General features: G+C 36.1%; 2 protein-coding genes across 2 annotated transcripts; one reads left to right on the top strand and one right to left on the bottom strand.

Annotated features, from left to right (window-relative positions):
* Positions 1 to 528: 528 nt before the first annotated feature.
* Positions 529 to 2837, bottom strand: LOC145905882 (UBA-like domain-containing protein 2). Its single transcript, XM_082993200.1, has 3 exons — positions 2663 to 2837; positions 2302 to 2361; positions 529 to 2236 (listed from the first exon to the last, which is right to left on the bottom strand). The coding sequence occupies exons 1-3, from the start codon at positions 2786 to 2788 to the stop codon at positions 2060 to 2062; spliced, it is 363 nt and encodes a 120-aa protein (XP_082849326.1). The 5' UTR covers positions 2789 to 2837; the 3' UTR covers positions 529 to 2059.
* A 1721-nt stretch (positions 2838 to 4558) lies between these two features.
* Positions 4559 to 16601, top strand: LOC145905313 (zinc finger CCCH domain-containing protein 7A-like). The gene is made up of 20 exons (XM_082992478.1): positions 4559 to 5099; positions 5218 to 5347; positions 6246 to 6329; positions 6981 to 7020; positions 7102 to 7299; positions 7417 to 7453; positions 7962 to 8086; positions 8290 to 9027; positions 9080 to 9146; positions 9472 to 9639; positions 10104 to 10284; positions 10408 to 10659; positions 10863 to 11073; positions 11904 to 12073; positions 12236 to 12352; positions 12819 to 13005; positions 13157 to 13286; positions 14090 to 14214; positions 14347 to 14507; positions 14839 to 16601. The coding sequence occupies exons 1-20, from the start codon at positions 4568 to 4570 to the stop codon at positions 15038 to 15040; spliced, it is 3855 nt and encodes a 1284-aa protein (XP_082848604.1). The 5' UTR covers positions 4559 to 4567; the 3' UTR covers positions 15041 to 16601.
* The last annotated feature ends 764 nt before the right edge of the window (positions 16602 to 17365 follow it).

Here is a 17365-nt window from a genome sequence, read left to right as displayed (position 1 = left end):
GAATTACACTTTCGCCATTAGACAGTCCTTATAAGGCGCTAATTGATTAGCACGACCGGGTGGCCAAGAAACGTTATGAATTTTGCAAAGAAATTCACCATCAGGATTTCCATGTTTTCCAAAGTCATCGCTTCGGCGACAAACTCGACTTTTTTTTACCTGGATATACCTGCCGATGTGGGCGCCGAACTCCGTAACCTTCATGGTTTTGTGCTTGTCTATGAAATTTTACTCGGATGTTTGCTGTTCATGTGCGCAGCACTATTTTGTGAAAATAATAAACATGTGATATCTCCTTATGACTTACTTGAAATTTTACAAAAACGAAACCTAAAACACCGATACACATCGTCATAACCACGTTTTAATACTCTGTATGAAGGTTTTGCTTTGGGTGAATGATTGGAAACGGAAACCCAAAAATAAGGTTAGCAGCCCATAGGAAAGCTTACGTTTAGATTGAAGTGTGGCACTTTACAAAAACACATAAATTTGTGGTTATTTTTTAAAGGTCTGGACACTGTATCACACAGATCTACAGGCTTTTTATTTTGTCAGTTTGAAACAAAAAGTAGGAAGGTTGAGATAAACAACACAAGGCTCACATGATCAAACAAACTTTAAGCCAGACCAGGTTGCAAACAATATTTCACTTTTTGTGGCTTTCAAACTTAGATTTGCCAATTGGCACCAATAATATTCCAAAACAAAAAGGTGCATACAATAGCATTCAGGCACTGCAAAACTTATCATGAGAATCAAAATAGAACAGGAGATGGCAAACTGTGACATCAATTCGAAGCGAATATTTGTAAGAACAATTCATTATTTAGATACACACGGAAATGTGCAACACATACACAATACAACATGTCTCCTGCCCCTTGCAATTTAAATCACTTTAGCAAGTTGTTAAGAAACATTGAAAAAAATGCAGTGCATGCCGAAACACTTATAACAACTGTATGTGAATGAAAAAGGACAATGAAGCCGTAAACCTACAAATTGTTAAGTTTAAGAAAGCAGTTTAAATGCTTTTAGTGTGTCAATACATCAAAAAATGTAAATGGGTATTTCGTAAGTAGGCTTTATTACAGAGAAGTTAGCAAACTGATTCCCCCAAACCATATTTCCAAAATTTTAATAAACTGCCATGTTATAAACTCGTTTAAACCAGCTCTTATTAAAAGCATGATCTGTTTTTATTTGCAATATAAAGATTTTCTACATAAGTTAGTTAGGCTGTGTAAAAAGTAGTGAGTTCTGCTGGCATATTGTAATTAAGGTCAAAGAAAACAACCAACAATTCACAAATCATCATGTAAAATGCTGCAGAATATAATTTCAGAAGACACATTTGTGTTTTATTCAAAAATAGGCATTAATGTGGAAAAAATATGACAAGTAAAATACTTCCACGTTTTCACAGCCCCTTACAACATAATATGTGATTTGTCAGGTGTTTGTATGCCAATACACAGAGACACAGTGAAACCAGGCTAGTGCAGACTGAATATGCCTGCAAGCAATCCGGTATTCTACGTATGACCATGCCACAGAAAAATATTTAGACCATATAGCAACTTAGCAGGTTTAAAAAAAATACATTTTAACAAAAAAGGTCATGACAATCGCCAATTGACCCCATTCTTGGTGACTTAAAGGACAAAATACTAAAGGAGAGAAATCCTAGCTCCTCATATCATATTTTTTATTTTACCTAAGTTAGAAACAAATGAATAATTTGTTAAGCATTGCATTAGGCTTAAAGTCTATGGAAAATGTAGAGTGCTTGTCACAATAGCATTATCTGCATAACATTGACAGCATTATGTGCATTTGTATAGATATGACAATGTTACACAAAATTGAGAAGAAATGCTCATACAGCAAGTATTCCTTCTATATGCCATCTATACAAACAATGGTTTTTGTAGGTGTTGGTTATGTAACATTCTCAATCAGTGTTTCCATGCACATTTGTCTTAGTTTGTGATCGGAAATTGTTTTACTTTTAAAGAGTCAAGATTATCATCGCTATTCATTGATGAACAAGCTGTTAGCTGCTTTGCACTCTCATAAAACCATGTTGGTTTCCTTGTTGCGATCCCTGCGCCTGTGGACTTGTGCTCATCATTTGTGATGGCTTACCATCAGAGGCTTGTAACTTGGATAAGGCTAGAAGTGCTTCCGGAAATGCAGGTGGGGTGGCTGGTGTGTTTGTTGGAGGACAAAGCTGAAAATAAAAAATAAATTTCAACACACATTTACTGATGGTAGGCAATAAAAATGGTTACTTACCGGATGTTGGTTGTTCTGATGTGGAATTCCAGACTCTTGAAAGTAGTTGCTTAATGCAGCCTGAATTATAGATGATAAATGTCATTTCGGTTTTACCAACTTTTGTTTTGTTGCAGAACAAAATCACCAAATGCCTAAAGTGAGCAGACTTTTATTTGCAGTGCAAAACTGCCTTTGTTTGACATGACTTAATTCGAAATCTTTAAATGCCCTTTCGCACATTTATTTATAGACCGTAGACCAGTGGTTTTCCAAACTATTTTGAACTGTAGCCCAAATACTTTTTAGCATCTGTTGATTGTGGGGACTATGGATTTTATATTTTTAGGGCACAGATTTTGTTCAGGATAATTTACAATACCTCAAATTGCCAATGTGAAGACTTCAAATGTTCACGTGCCTCATGAGACAAACACCCAGCAGCAAGAACAAACTGATTAATCATAACTTGGTGTTTTAGATCGTCCATCTTGTTTGCATCAGACATTTATTATTACTTCTTATACATACACAAATGTTTAGTACAAGATTGTTTCACCTTAAAAGCAGCAAATATTGCTTGTTAACACAAAATTATTTTTAACTAATTAATCTTTTGTTGATAGTCCGAAAATTATGCGGCCCCAACATAAAGTATTACCCAATTTACGCAACAAAGGCAAAATAAAGATTTGGATATGCTGAAACAGGCTTAATTATTTTCTGTGCGATTATGCTGTTACGTGTTATCAACTAAATTCACTCACAATTTCAATCGTTTTGTTTCCAGACACTTAGAGCGATATAAACCCAAACAAAATACACAAGCATTATGTTGTATTTTCCTATGCACAAATCTACACACAAATCTACGCAGTCGCAGAGCAATGCGGTTCCGTTTTGTTTTGTTGACAAAATCGAGCGAGGAAGAAAACAAAGCACACTGTCATAACGATTAGTGTGTAGTATTCAAGTTAGGCCCAACTTGTGTGTGTACGAATTTCCGCGTGTCATCAATACGAGTACAAACATTGCCCGCCACATCATGCTTACACAATAACGACTTTTCTATGAGAGCAAGATACGATATTGTTAATAATATTTAATACTTGCAGAACAATTAAAATAATACATTTTGCCATAAAATAAATTTGGATTGAAACATTCCAACGTTTTTCATTGAGAGTTTATCAAAACCATATAGCAATAATTTGCCAGTACTTACGCAGAACCTCAACAAAATTGTGAAACTGCTATAATTTCATCATATAAAATTAACATAATTACAACAGTGACTCTAAAAGTACACACAGCCTTCATCAGCAATTTGCCAACGTGACTCCCGTACTGAACAAGTGTGAAAATTCGAATCGTAGGGGGAAATCCGTTTATTCATCGTTCCCTCTAAAATGGCGAATTTTGAAGTCTTTTGTTTCTCATGTAATGCTTACGTTACATACTACGTGTTATTTGTGTATGGCGCAAAAGAATATACTCGGGACATCAGCATAAGTGTTTGTAATTAGTCGTTGAATTGTTTTACTAATATGGATTGTGTAAAGATAAAAGCGGTGTTTAAAATTCGGCAGACAAAGGTCACATGACCATTGTTTGACACCAATGACCAAGGTAGCTTTTATTGAGGTTTTATAGAAAGATACCAAAAGAACTTAATATTGGTATTGAAAGAATTTTCTTTAGCATTATTAAAAAAAAATTATATTGTATTTATAATTTATCATGCTTGTAGTTGTAGCTACTCTTTTCTGCTCTGCTTATCATTTTATTTTGCCCAATGGATTCCAATGTGAATAACGAATATGAGAAATATAAGATATTTAAAAGAATAAGTCCTCTGTGCACATATTTTAATTATTTTTAAAAATGTTTTCAGAAAAAATATCTAATATATCACATATGCTATAGGCCTACCTTATTTGATAGTTACCAGATTGGAAAGTTTATTATTTGTGTGGAGGTTTTTTTTTCCTTAATTGCGTGTATGATCACAGTGTTTATCGTATGTTAATGCATTAGCTAATTTTTTGTTGCGTGCATTGTCGGCAAATTTTTGTGAAAGTTGTTTCCAATCTGGAGTAGTTAGTACAATTACTGTTCGCCAAAACAATCCTAAGCAGAAACTGCAAAATTTCCAGTCAGGTACACTGCTAAAAATGCTAAAGCTTATTGAGTAAGACATCAGACAAGTTAAATCTGTATCCTAATTTTAAAGTATATATATTTTTTAATTAATATTGTTTTTGTGTGAATATTCTTCAGACACAGTATGGTTAAGATATTTGTGGGCCGGTTGTCACCGGCTGTGACTTCAGCACAGCTTCGGGAGCTGTTTGAAAATTATGGCCCAGTGTCTGATTGTGATATATTGCGGGACTATGGCTTTGTTCATATGTCCAATGAATCAGATGCACATCGAGCAATTAGTGCACTGGATAAATATGACCTTTGTGGAAGCAAGTTAAGTGTTGAGCTTTCTACTTCACGATCTATGAAATCATGCCAGTTGATTGTAAAAAATTTGCCAAGCGGAATCACATCGCAGGATCTGCATAAACTCTTCAAAAAGTTTGGCACTGTGACATTATGTCGTATAATGAGTGACCATGCAATTGTGCACATGCGCTTTCCCTCCATGGCTAATAATGCTGTGCGCAATTTGAGCGGGGAAACTTTTCGAGGGAATGTGCTGTCAGTTGAATTTGCAAATAACAACAATAACAAGGCAAACAGCACGTGGAAACCAGTAACCAAGCGTGATGGATATCAAAGTGATGTAATGAACGGATTACCCCAGCCAGGTAAACAAGCTAGACTTTCTCTGTCAAAATATTATTTTCCATTTCAAACTGTTCCTTTTTCTGGAAAGATTTTTTTTCACAAAACTTGGATAAATTGTTTTTTTATTTCGTTTTTTAGAAAACCTTTCCCCCGCTCCTCCAGCCCCACCACCACCACCCAGAACTCAAGCTTGGAAAGATGTGGCTGCTCCCCCACCTGAAACTAGTCATGCCAATTCAGAGGCTCAAACAGTCACAACAAATGCTTGGTATGAATAAGTAACTCACAGAATCTTAGATTTTTATTAGTGTTGTACCAAATAAAGAATAAATTTGGCCCAATCGAAGGGCATCATTTGTGACCTAACACATACACGTATGCTCATGCTACAACAAGATATTTGTTTAAATATTACCAGTTCTTTGAGTTTTAAGGTTGTCCTGGCCTTTGTTGTTAGTTTCCAAGTGTATTACTAATCTTGTACCTGACATGGGCAAAACGATAATACTTTCATGAACCCTATTGACCACAAATTTTGATATTTCCTTGGAGACCATAAATGCAAAGACTTGCATAACAATAATAATTCGTCTCTGTGACAGTTTTATTGTTACGTCACTGAAAAGGCATTGTTGATTGCTCGTTAGTTTTAGTACAGTTTGTAAAATTGTGTAAAACACAATTACGCGGAAAAGACAAGTTTTGCATAATAAATACTATCCTGTTTCAAAGTAATCAAAACAATACATTTGGCCGAAACCGAATCTTCAAAAACGATGATTTGACGGAATAAATTAGGCAAACCGAAGCTTCGGTACATCACTAATTTTTACATTGCTTGCATAAATAATTTATGCTAAAAAATCACCAATGAATGTTCACATGGTTTGGGTTATGATATTTTTTGAAACAATTAAAAGTATGCTGATCCTCATTGCAACTGTTTTCAGAATGATAAAAAGTATTGCTACAATACAGCTCTTCTGACAATAATTTTATTACATCAATGTTTTGGTTGCTATGCTTGATGTACTAAAATTATTGTTAGAAGAGCCATATTGTAGCATAACACAGGCCTGGCAGCATCGGTAGTAATTAATAAAAGGTATATTTATAGTGTTTTTAACATGTTTTTTATTTGCATACATATTTATATGATATTCTAGTGTGACGAATGCAATTGCAAAACCTACAGTGGACTTTCGCAAAACAAGACGAAGTAGAATAAAGCAAGGATTGGAATTTCTGCAGTATGTTAAATTATGACATATATAAGTGAATAAAACATGTAATCTCCATGTAGCAAGCATGGATGCCAAGTTGTTAGTTTCTAAAGGTCAGGGTTGTCACTTCCTTGAAGTCACAAAATTATTTGATTTGGTCCACTATCAAACCACTATTTAATGATGCTGCTTTCAAATAAGGTTTTGAGCAACAACATTGCTAATGAGGGTTAAATATATCTATCATCTTTAAAACTTTGTTAAAGCTCAGTATTTTGTTGATGCTTGTTACACATTATTACAGAAATGCAAAAATATTACGCATATGATTTGTGATGGGTTTGCATTGAACACAAATGAAAAGATGTTTCCTTTTTAAACTTTATCTTGTATTAGTAGCTACAAGAGTAAGACTGCATGCACTTACAATGAAACAGAGGTGTGGCACCCCTGGTGATATTTTAAGGGGATGCACCCCTGTACTTGGCACTTATAGTAGATAGTCATAAAAAGGCACTTGCTGTTTGAACATTAATAATAAGTAGATTTTTACTGCAAATACTAATTATCAACCTGGTAAATATGCTTTTTTACTAAAGCTACTTTCTGTAAAAATAGGACAACTAGATTTTTACAATATATTGTTTTAGTATATTGACATTGGCTCATATTTATTAGGTCTTCATCTCCGTGGTCTGGTACTCCAGATATGTATGAGGTATGATTTTGAAAACATTACGAAATTTTTTCATGTTGACACAAATTGTTGTTGTTTTTCTAATACCTACATTATCACCAGGCATTCTTGACACAATTGAAAGAGATGCTACTTGAAGAAGGCGTAGAGTTATCAAAGGAAGGTAACAGCCAGGAAGCAATAGTGCAACTCAGTGAAGGAATAAACATATGTGCCTACATGAAAAAGGAGTCTATAAATGGACACCTTAAGTTCCTTGAAAGACTTCTGATGGAAAGAGCTGGTATCATGTTATCCCTGGCAAGTTAAAAACATACATTTTGTGTAGTAATAACTGTTATATTGATTTTGAATAACTCTGTTAACAATTTCTCTGTTCCTTATGATTTCAAGTTTTTGTTATTTTTGTATTTTTAGGGCAATCCCTCATCTGCACTAGAAGATGCTGAAAAGGGTACATATAAATTAGTTCTCTAAATTAGTATTATAGTCTAGATATTACTTTTTGACACTGAAATTAATTCCCAAATAATATGTTTATAGTAGATTTTCAAATCATTTTAATTTTCTTTGGTCCTGTAATAATATACAGCAGACATTGTTCAAATACTGTTCCCTAACATCGCCATAATATGGTGAAGATATTATCTTCATAATTATCTTTGGAAAAATCGATTTGAAATTAGAAGTTAACTAAACGGTTTTATAGTCTTTGAAAAGTTAAACTATATAATATCTGCACCTAAAGCTAAGAACGCAAATTTAAATTGTGACAAACATTGTTGCAAGTACTTCATTATTTTTTCGACAGTTTGTTATGTTTATTAGCATGAATTTGAAATATTGCCATACTAAACATCCCTAACACCTTAAATTCAACAAAGAAAAAAAGTGGGCATCTTTACCTTCAATTTACTAGTTGATGTAAACCTTGTTTTCATGTTGAAAAATGTTTCATGCAGTGCTTACGATAAGCAATGGAGCCAATCAAAATGCTCTGAGGTTTAAAGCCAGAATTTTGGTTCAATATGGAAGAAGAAATGATGCCTTGACTTTGATGATGAAGTTTTCCCAAATTGCAACATTTGTGAGTTTTTACATTCCTCGTTGTTCCTTTGTTTGTTGGAATGTTCTTCTTGCAAACATATGTTGTTGTTTTTTTTCGTAACATATATGTGTACCACAAAGAATAAATTAACAAACGAGGTGGAACATCAACAAGTTTCATAAAAACGCATTGATTTCCTTTAAGTTATTAAGAGATGCTGACTGCATATATTTTGTTTGCAGGACACTGAATCAGCACAGCTTCTAAACATCCTCAAACAAAGCATAGGAGAAGAGCAACTAGGAAATTTAAGTAACAAAGGTGCAATTGGTGATGGACGTCGAAGTGCTTACACGCCAGCTCGCGATATGTTGGGACAAAATGTATTTTCTTCACAACCACCTTCTCAGTGGCCTGTTATGAATGGTGCTGGAGATCAAAGCAATGGTTTTTCAGCTTACTCAAACTTTCCAAATAAAACCACTTCAATGCTGATGCCCAACTTACATGCCAGTCCTGGAAATGAGGGTTATCCCCAAACTGGAAGCAAATTTCAATCATTTTTCAGTCAAGATAGTTCCAATAACAGTTCCAACCTTTCATCCCCTTTTAATAGCAACGGATTGCCAAACAACACTTTTAACAAGCCACAGCCTCCGCAGCCTGTTTTTGGTCCCATTTCCAGACCGATGTATCCGAATACCAACTATCAAAACCAGATGAAATCTTCTCTTTTTGGGCCAGACTCTTTGTTTTCACCAACTGAGCAAATAACTAACAGTTACCGCGACAACAGTCTTCCTCTTCCTATAGGCTATCAAAGATCACAAAGTTTAACAAGTGCTCTCACAGTTGGAGATGCTTTATGGAAAGAAAACTCACAGCTTCTAGGTCCATCCCAGATTCCAAGTGTGGATAGTCAGGTGGACCAGGAGCTGGCCAAAGCCATAGAAGAGGAACTTAACACTGGATCCACAACTGTAAGCGTTTTTTTTTAGACATTTATAATATCTTAACTTGTTATCTTTTTAGAAATCGTCATTCCCTACAAAGCCTGGACTGTGGCAAAATTCCATGAATATCAACTCTTCATTTGGTGGTAAATCAACAATCATATAATTTTTTAAATGTATTTAAGAGCTGGTGCCTAAAAACGCTTGTTTCTTTGTTCTGGGTAAATTAGCTTGAAAACACTGATTCAAGTAAATATTTAGTAAACAAATTTTTTAAGCACACTTTAACATGACAAAATAATCCTTTTGTTGTTATTACAACTAGCTGTATGCAAAAATGGTGAAATAGTAGTGAGGGAATGACGCAAGTTTCAAGGTAAAGTCGTATCTAGATCTGCAAACATTCCACTGTTTGCCAAAACACAGGCTTGACAAACATGGATTTAGCAGTTTCGTTACTCTGTCTTTCAGGCATAAACCACAACGCAGTGACCCCCAGTTACACTCATTTTCCTGTTGATTCATCCAAAGCAGGATTTACTGGTTCAATTATTGGACCAGCCATGTTAGGAATTACCACAACCATAGAACAACGTAATCCTGACCAACAGCCGTTATCCAATTCTGTATCAGTCCTTGGTGAGTTTTTCAGACCCAAACCTCCAGCTCTTTTTGATTCTGATTAACACCAGTTTTATTAAACACGTTGGCAATGTGACATAAAAAGAATGTTTAACCTTTTTGCTATTGTGATTATTATTTCATTTTTTAAGTTGTTTAAAGTAATGCTAACAGGTCAATGTTATAAAACTATCAGAACTTTCAAATTGAAGTCAGCTGATTTATCAGCAATATTGAAACTTCTGTTTATATTGTATTGCTAATAAATCAGCTGACTTCAATATGAAACTTCCTGATAGTTTCATAACATTGACTTATTGTCAAAATAAATAGGCATCGCTGATAAAGTACAATGCGAACTAGAGGGCTAGCTTCTGGAAAAATTAAGGAAACCAGTAATGTTAACAGTAAGCCATCAGTGTACGTGGTGTTTTAGATTTAAATGCAAATTGCGAAAACCATGGTTTTGTAAATTGTTACAGACACATCATCTGCTATTGTTAACATGTCATCTGGTACATACACATCGAACATGCTTGAGTCAACAGAAATTAGTGACTCTTTAAGTGAGATTCTTCGTAACCCACTTCATGATACCCATGAATTTAAACTTGGCTGCTCAGAATGTGTGATGAGGATTGGCCCTCGAGTCATAGATTTTAAGTGAGTTTTATTAAAATATGTTTTTACTATTTTTTAAACTGATAATTTCCATCATTTCTTGAAGTATTTGTGGATGTGCTTCACTAATTTCTTTCATTTGTTTACTTTCCTTTATTCTTACAGACATGATGAAAATCTTTCACACGCATGTTATAAAAACATTCTCCTCTGTCGGCACCGTGGGAGTTTGGAATGGCTGAAGATACGTCCGAGACCACAACCACAGTCCAAGGCTCAACTATATGATGGTCCTTATTACATTTGCAAGGATTTAATGGCGGGCCATGACTGTACCTACCCAGCTGTTTGCACATTTGCTTACAACCAGGAGGAAATTGATGTATGGACATTGGAAAGGAAAGGAATGCTGAACAGGTAAAGCAAAAAGGCTTAATGTTTTTGTTAAGATGCTTCCTAAACTACATGTCGGGATAGACTGTATGCATAGATATTAGATGCATGGTGTGTTTTTTCCTGAACATGATAATAGGAAAAAACAATTTTACAAGAGAATTTTTTCAAATATGCATTTCTTTACATAATTATAAACATCTCAATTTTTGAAACTGTTTTTTTAGATCATGGTTGTGCAAATCCATGGACATGAACTATGTGCGCAACTTTTCACTGGTTGGACTTATTCTGTGCAAACATCGTGGTACTTTCGATTTCCTCTGCAGAGCTTGTTTTCAGAACAAACCGAGGATTGTGAGCATGTTTAACACTGTGCTTGGTGTGTGCATGAATGAAACTACTCCTCATAAACTTTCACCTGAAAACCAACAGCTGGTAAGTCATAGTTTTCAAAGACATCAGATTTGGAAAAAATCAGAAAGCACTTATTTTGTATTAAATCTGCATCACATTCTGTAATTATACATATTATGTACATACCTTATACTTTGATTCCCAAGATTCCAATCTATGCTCAAACAATAAGCAGTAATATGAACAAATTCATAAACATAAATTTAACTACGTAAAGCTATGGAACACTCGATGTGAGTTTTTGCGGTACTTTACACACAAGAAAACCGCTTACCATTACAAAACGCGACAACTAAAAAACAAGATTAGTCCTTAGACTGACGAAAAATGACACTTGTTTGGTAACAAAGCTCCCTGTTTGGAAACATTGGGAATGCAAGCACGATGAGGTTTTTAGGTCAATGTTAAAGAAAGTTTCTGGTTTTCACAGAGATCTTGACAAAATAAATTACAGTGACATTTGTTTAGCTATGAAAACAGACCAAATTATTTCACAAAAGGGTGGGGGGTTCAATTTTCATATTTACCAAGCCAAGAGCATTTTGACAAAATTTGATTTTCAGAAAAAAACATTTGCTGTGACCTAATGCTTGGACCACCATTTATTTATTACTTAATATCGCTGGTTGCCAAAATTGGGTTCGCCAACCCCCAGGGGTTGTGCAAGTAAAAAAATTAATAGCAATTTCAAGTTGCTATTTGTTATGTCACATCAATCATTTATTTAGAAAATGTATAACTTGGTTGATGACTGAATATCCAGATAAATTAACATAGAGGCTCGCAGTTGATCTGTTTGTACCAGCATCATTGTGATAATTGGCATCTACAACTTTCTATATATGTTCCAGACTCACATCATCCGTGAGAGTACAGTCAGATACACGGAAATCAGAGGTCCTGTCCAGCAACCTATATTATGTCGTCATGCAATCCGATTTCAATGTAGCCGAGGTGATGATTGCCATTTTGCTCACAGCCTTGTGGAAAGAGACACATGGGCAATCATGGACAAGGAATCGTAAGTGTTAGAGATTACGGAATACACTTTCTAAAAGCATTTAATAAACAACAAAGCCTGTATCACCAAAGTAAAGTTCATCCATTAACTATTCTCAATCCAATGAGAAGATGATTCTGAACAAAACCATGAAAATAACTAATTGTGATAATCCAAACCTAGGTTGGCACCTGGGGATGTAGTGAAACAAGCCAAGGAACATATCTCGAAGCTGTCTGCTTCCAATGGAGATGTTGAGGGAGGAGAGTGGTTTCTTGATGAAAATCTCCAACCATTTCGGTAAGTAAAACACTCTGTTCTGTAATATTTCTTACCGCCGCATTTTCTCTGTAATTACAAATACTACCAACAATTGACTTATAGTTACAACATTGTGTGCCACATTTTCTCAATTTTAAGTCACCCAACATTGTATTCTGAAATAAATGTTTAATACTTCTGTATGTTCAGTACAAGTCTTGTCACCAATTCTTTCACTTACAATTGTAAGTTAGGCTGGTAGCTTCATGTTAAGCTGTTACAATAGCTGCCATTATCAAATCTCTTTAAAACTCAGAACAATAGGCAAAATGTTGGTGTGTCATAAAAAATAGTAAGCCAGCGATGATTAAGCTGCATAAACACTACAGAAAAAACTTTATAAACCGCATAAGGTATATGAGATTTATAAGCCTTTAATAACAGCAGTGTAAAATTCCTGAAAAATGTTAAAAAGCATTAAACATGTATTAAACTATATGTACAGCTGGAAGGCCAAATTTATCTGCTCACTGTGTCACAAAAATGGTCAGATCAGTGAATCAACAAAGGATCTAAAATACTGCACGGCTCGTGCTCAACATTCCTGGCCGATGAACAAGAAAGTTATGCTGGTACTTACAGCTAAAAGATCCTGGGCACAAATTAGGGATCTTCCATATTTGAAAAACAAGGTGCACTTTTAATTGATTATACAACTAATCATTATATAACTGTTTGCATTGACGAGTATTGACCAAACATGTTAATTTCTGAAAAACAGGAAGCAGTTACCCCAGAACCTGTACTGTACGGAATCTAACCAGATGAAATTTGTTATTTTAGAATTTACCTGTTCGCTTTGAGTTGTGCGAGAACTTCCGTCGTTCAAAAAAATGCTCCTTCTCAGGAAAATGTAATTTTGCTCATTCCCAGGAGGAAATGGACATATGGATGTATCTCCGTGACAACCAATGTAAGTAAATGCTAATAAATATATGATACAAATTTTCAATTGCATGACTTTATACAGTTTAAATACTGGTCGATAAGTCAAAATATGCAACTGGGAAAAAATAGCCTGGTGGCAGTCAGACCTGTATATAAGCAGGTGGAGATTGGCTACTATTTTAGTAGATTTTATGATAATAATTAACAAACAAGTGTTTCGCTGGATGGGTAAAATATCACTTTTGACAACCATATCCTGAAGTTAATTGGTCACTGAGCTTGAACCACGTTGTGTTAGACTATTTATTTATTACTCTATATGAGTGGTTACCAACCAATGGGTGTGCAAATGAAAACAAATTTGAAGTAATTTAAAGTATGTTCTCAAACTTTTTCATTTGTTTTGTCCCATCCATCTTTTATGTGAGGTGTCCAGGTAAATTCTTGTAGAGGTCCACAATTCTGTATCTGTTTGTTCTAGAATAATTGTGGTATTTGCCTGATTTTATGATGTTACGACTGTGGCTGGATTTGTAAAATCACAAAGAACTGAATTTCCTTTCAAACCTTTACCCCAAACCTCACAGAATAAGAATGTGTCCAGGCAGTTTTAGTGGAAATTTTTTTACTTTATGATACAGCGGTCATTTTGTATGGTTTTCCATATGGTGCCTGATAATAAACAAATTCCCGTTGTCTTACTGTTTTAGCGATACTCGAGTATCTTTTACATTTTCCATATTAATGTACGAGCTAGGCTTTAATTAAAAATCAACCGTACGTAACCTTTTCCTCAAGAAAGATTTAATCGAATATATGCGCATTTAGTGAAAGATCTTGAAGAATTATACGACGTTTTGACGAAAGCCGAACAAGCGAAGCTGAGTATGAAGAACAACGCCAACGGTTCTGACGTCAGCAGCATTATCTTGCCAACCGATAACGTTCCGCAGGTTATTTGCTTTGCACATTTAAGCACTAAATCTGTCGACACAACAGTTTATATTACCGTAAATTGAGGTTACAATCTATATTTTTCTATATTTTGTGACCGTTTTTTTTTAATACTTGTTGTTGTATTGCAGCAAAGCGCTTACCACTGCTGGTTGTGCGACAAGGAATGTAATGGACAGCGTCAGTGGGAGAAGCATTGTGCGAGCGAAAAACATAAACTTCGAGCTATTTCCGACAGCGATGGTCACTGGAAATACAGAAGTCCAGGCGGAAACTACAAGTTATGCGAGAGGTAAAGTTTCAACTTTAAGCTGTTGACAATTAAAAGTTGTTAAAATGATAACAATGCCACGCATATGAAAAATACGTGGGTCTACTGACGTAGTTAACCCTTGTACTTATTGCTAATCGTAACACAAAAGACGTTCGTCAGGATGCTACATGCATACGTCTACGTTAAAATGACATTTGTTATTTTTGCAACATAATTCGTAGCAGAATTAAACCTGTTTGTAGGAATACATACATTTATGCGCAACATTTAGGAATTACAATGACGATTTTGACCGAAAAACCGCCAAAAAGATAGAATAACTTAGCATTGTTACTTCGTAATATTGCAGACATGAAAAAGGAATTTGCGAATTCGATCCTCTCCCAGCGAGCGAGAATAACTGTACGTTCGCCCACTGTCGAGAGGAGCTGGAGGAATGGATTAACCGACGTCAGTATGTCATAAACCGAATCCGCAAAGCGCAGGATGACCGTCTAATTAACGCTGAAGACGACGTGGACAATTTAATAAATCAAGCGCCCCAGTCGTAACGTAACACGCGACAATTTGTAGCATATGACGTCAACGTGTGACGCAAACCCATCTGTGACGTAGTTTAATGGCTTAATTTTGCGCATTTTGACATTCCTATCCCCTGAGATTTTGTCGCAAAAACCGACCGCCCTACTTCGTTCGATTTGCGTCGCGTCACCTGTAACGGTCTCTAGACAATAGCTTTACGTTGTCCGCTGTCTTTGTGATGTCATTAGGCTTTTTTCGTAAAGCCACCCCATGTTAAAGACTTGCGTCTCGCCCATGTTTGCTTTCTGTCGTTGCAAGTCAACAGCGAACAGTTTTCGCTGTTCAGCCGATGCTCGGCGATTTTAATTCTTTTTTTTTCGTCTTGATCATGCTCAAGGATATGATTGGCTGAAGTACCTCAAGCGTGACTTCCATCCCACGTGCGCGGGCGATTCCTGTGCGTATTAAGGGTACTTGGACCAGAAATCACTGTCGATCTCGAATTGTGGTGTCGTGTGCACGAGAAAAAAAGCCGATGTGTAAAACTTTTCATGAAAATTTGTTAAGTCGTCCCCAAAACCCGTTACTGACCAAACTTCGTTACATTTTTGTAGAAAATATCTTAAAAGGTTTCACCAACCTCTGTTACTGCTACCAGGCCCTCAGAAAAGTAATTGTTCACAAAAAAAAAATCATTTGTAATGTATTGTCTGTGAGTTAATCTAACATTAGCTTCTTGGATTGGAAATACTCTATCTAAACTAAACAAATATTTGTTACCTGGCGTGTAGGGGAATTCCCTGTTCATTGATAAATTTACCTCATTATCGTCCAAGTACTTCCCACTCACGAAATGGCCGATTGTGGGTCTGGTCCAGTGCCAAATTTCGCCACGCCGTGCCTTCGTTGCGCCTCCCGGTCCACATTTCAGCCTTTGGCGGCGGGTATTGCCTACGATGACGTCACCTCAGCGATCCATCGCTAGTTTGTTTTTACATGCTCGGTTTGGCGCATAGCGTGTTGTGTTTTCTGTTTTCGGTCAAGTTTGCTTTTGTGACGTGTCACACATGGTTACGTCATAACTGCATCTCGGGCAATCTCGACCCACATTCAACAGTTAAACCAGAAAAATTCTCTGGATCTGGCGAACAAACTTGACGCCGTGTTTCATGTCTGCTTTCTGCGCCTTTTTCGTTCTTATTTTTGCGGAGAATCGCGTCACGTCACGTCCCCTTTTTCGCAATGATTGCAAAAATCGGAAAATCTTGACCCGCTATAGTTCGCTTTTCGTTGCTGTTTTTTTCGTTCTTGTCTCGTTCCACTGCTGCGAAGTGCGATGACGTCACTATAACTGTCCTCCCTTTCGTTTGTCGTGTTTTCGGCCGAACAGAGGTCGTAGAACTATTCGTTTGTTCCGCTTTTTCGCATTCTCGTGGTTTCTAGCTTTTCCACACGAAGGAAATAAACTCGCTCTGTAGCGTCCTCCAGCGGTTGGTGTAGGCGCTAGTTTTTCTCCTTCCCACGTTCTTTATGACGTCATAGTTGCGCGAGTTTTCTTTCGTCACCTTTTGTGCATACAAATAAAAGAAGCGCGCGATAGAAACGAACTGGTGGTTTTACCCAATATCTGAAAAGAAGCAAAAGACTGAAAAGAAATTGATCAAGGGGGTAAAAATATGTGGGTTTGGGGTCGGCTTTTGTGCGAAGGGGGTTCCCCTGACACAGACAGTTTTATTTGTTTTTTCATGAGAGGACCGGCATCGACAACACGTGTCTGAGATTGTCACAGAACAAAAAATTCCATAGAGCAGGTGATTTATTATGATATAAGATGGACGTTTGGTGAGTATGTTCCACTTCCTACATCGCATTGGATTTACATTAAAACTACCCATGGTAGGTGATCGACTTGACAACGCAAATTTAAGGAAAAGTTCGCATTTTTGCTAATTTATTGGACAACGGCAAATTTGAGGATAATTTGTGAACCAGGCGAACATCAATCAAAGTTTTGCAAAAAAATTACAACTATGTTTTCGTGAAGACAACACAAAATCAGACCAGTTGAGATTGAAAGATCGACCCTGCTGGCCACCTCTGTTATATTTCAACTACCCAAGAAAGCTAATTTTACTAATTGCATTCCTTCTGAATGTCAAATTGAAGTTTCGTTTGCCTAAATTACTAATTCCACTTCACTCAAATTAACATCATTTGCCAATAAAACTTTTGTAGCGGATACCACCTCAAACCTAATCGCGTGCTACTTTTCACTTTTTGTGCGTTGCCTTTTCTTTACACGAGCTTTTCAAGCCCGGAGAAGTCAATAGAAAACATGCTGATGAGGAACCAGC

This window comes from Ascidia mentula, chromosome 6, assembly GCF_947561715.1.
Source record: "Ascidia mentula chromosome 6, kaAscMent1.1, whole genome shotgun sequence".
NCBI classification, from domain to species: Eukaryota; Metazoa; Chordata; class Ascidiacea; order Phlebobranchia; family Ascidiidae; genus Ascidia; species Ascidia mentula.
Note: the sequence above shows the minus strand (reverse complement) of the source record. Positions and strands in the feature narration are given on the sequence as shown.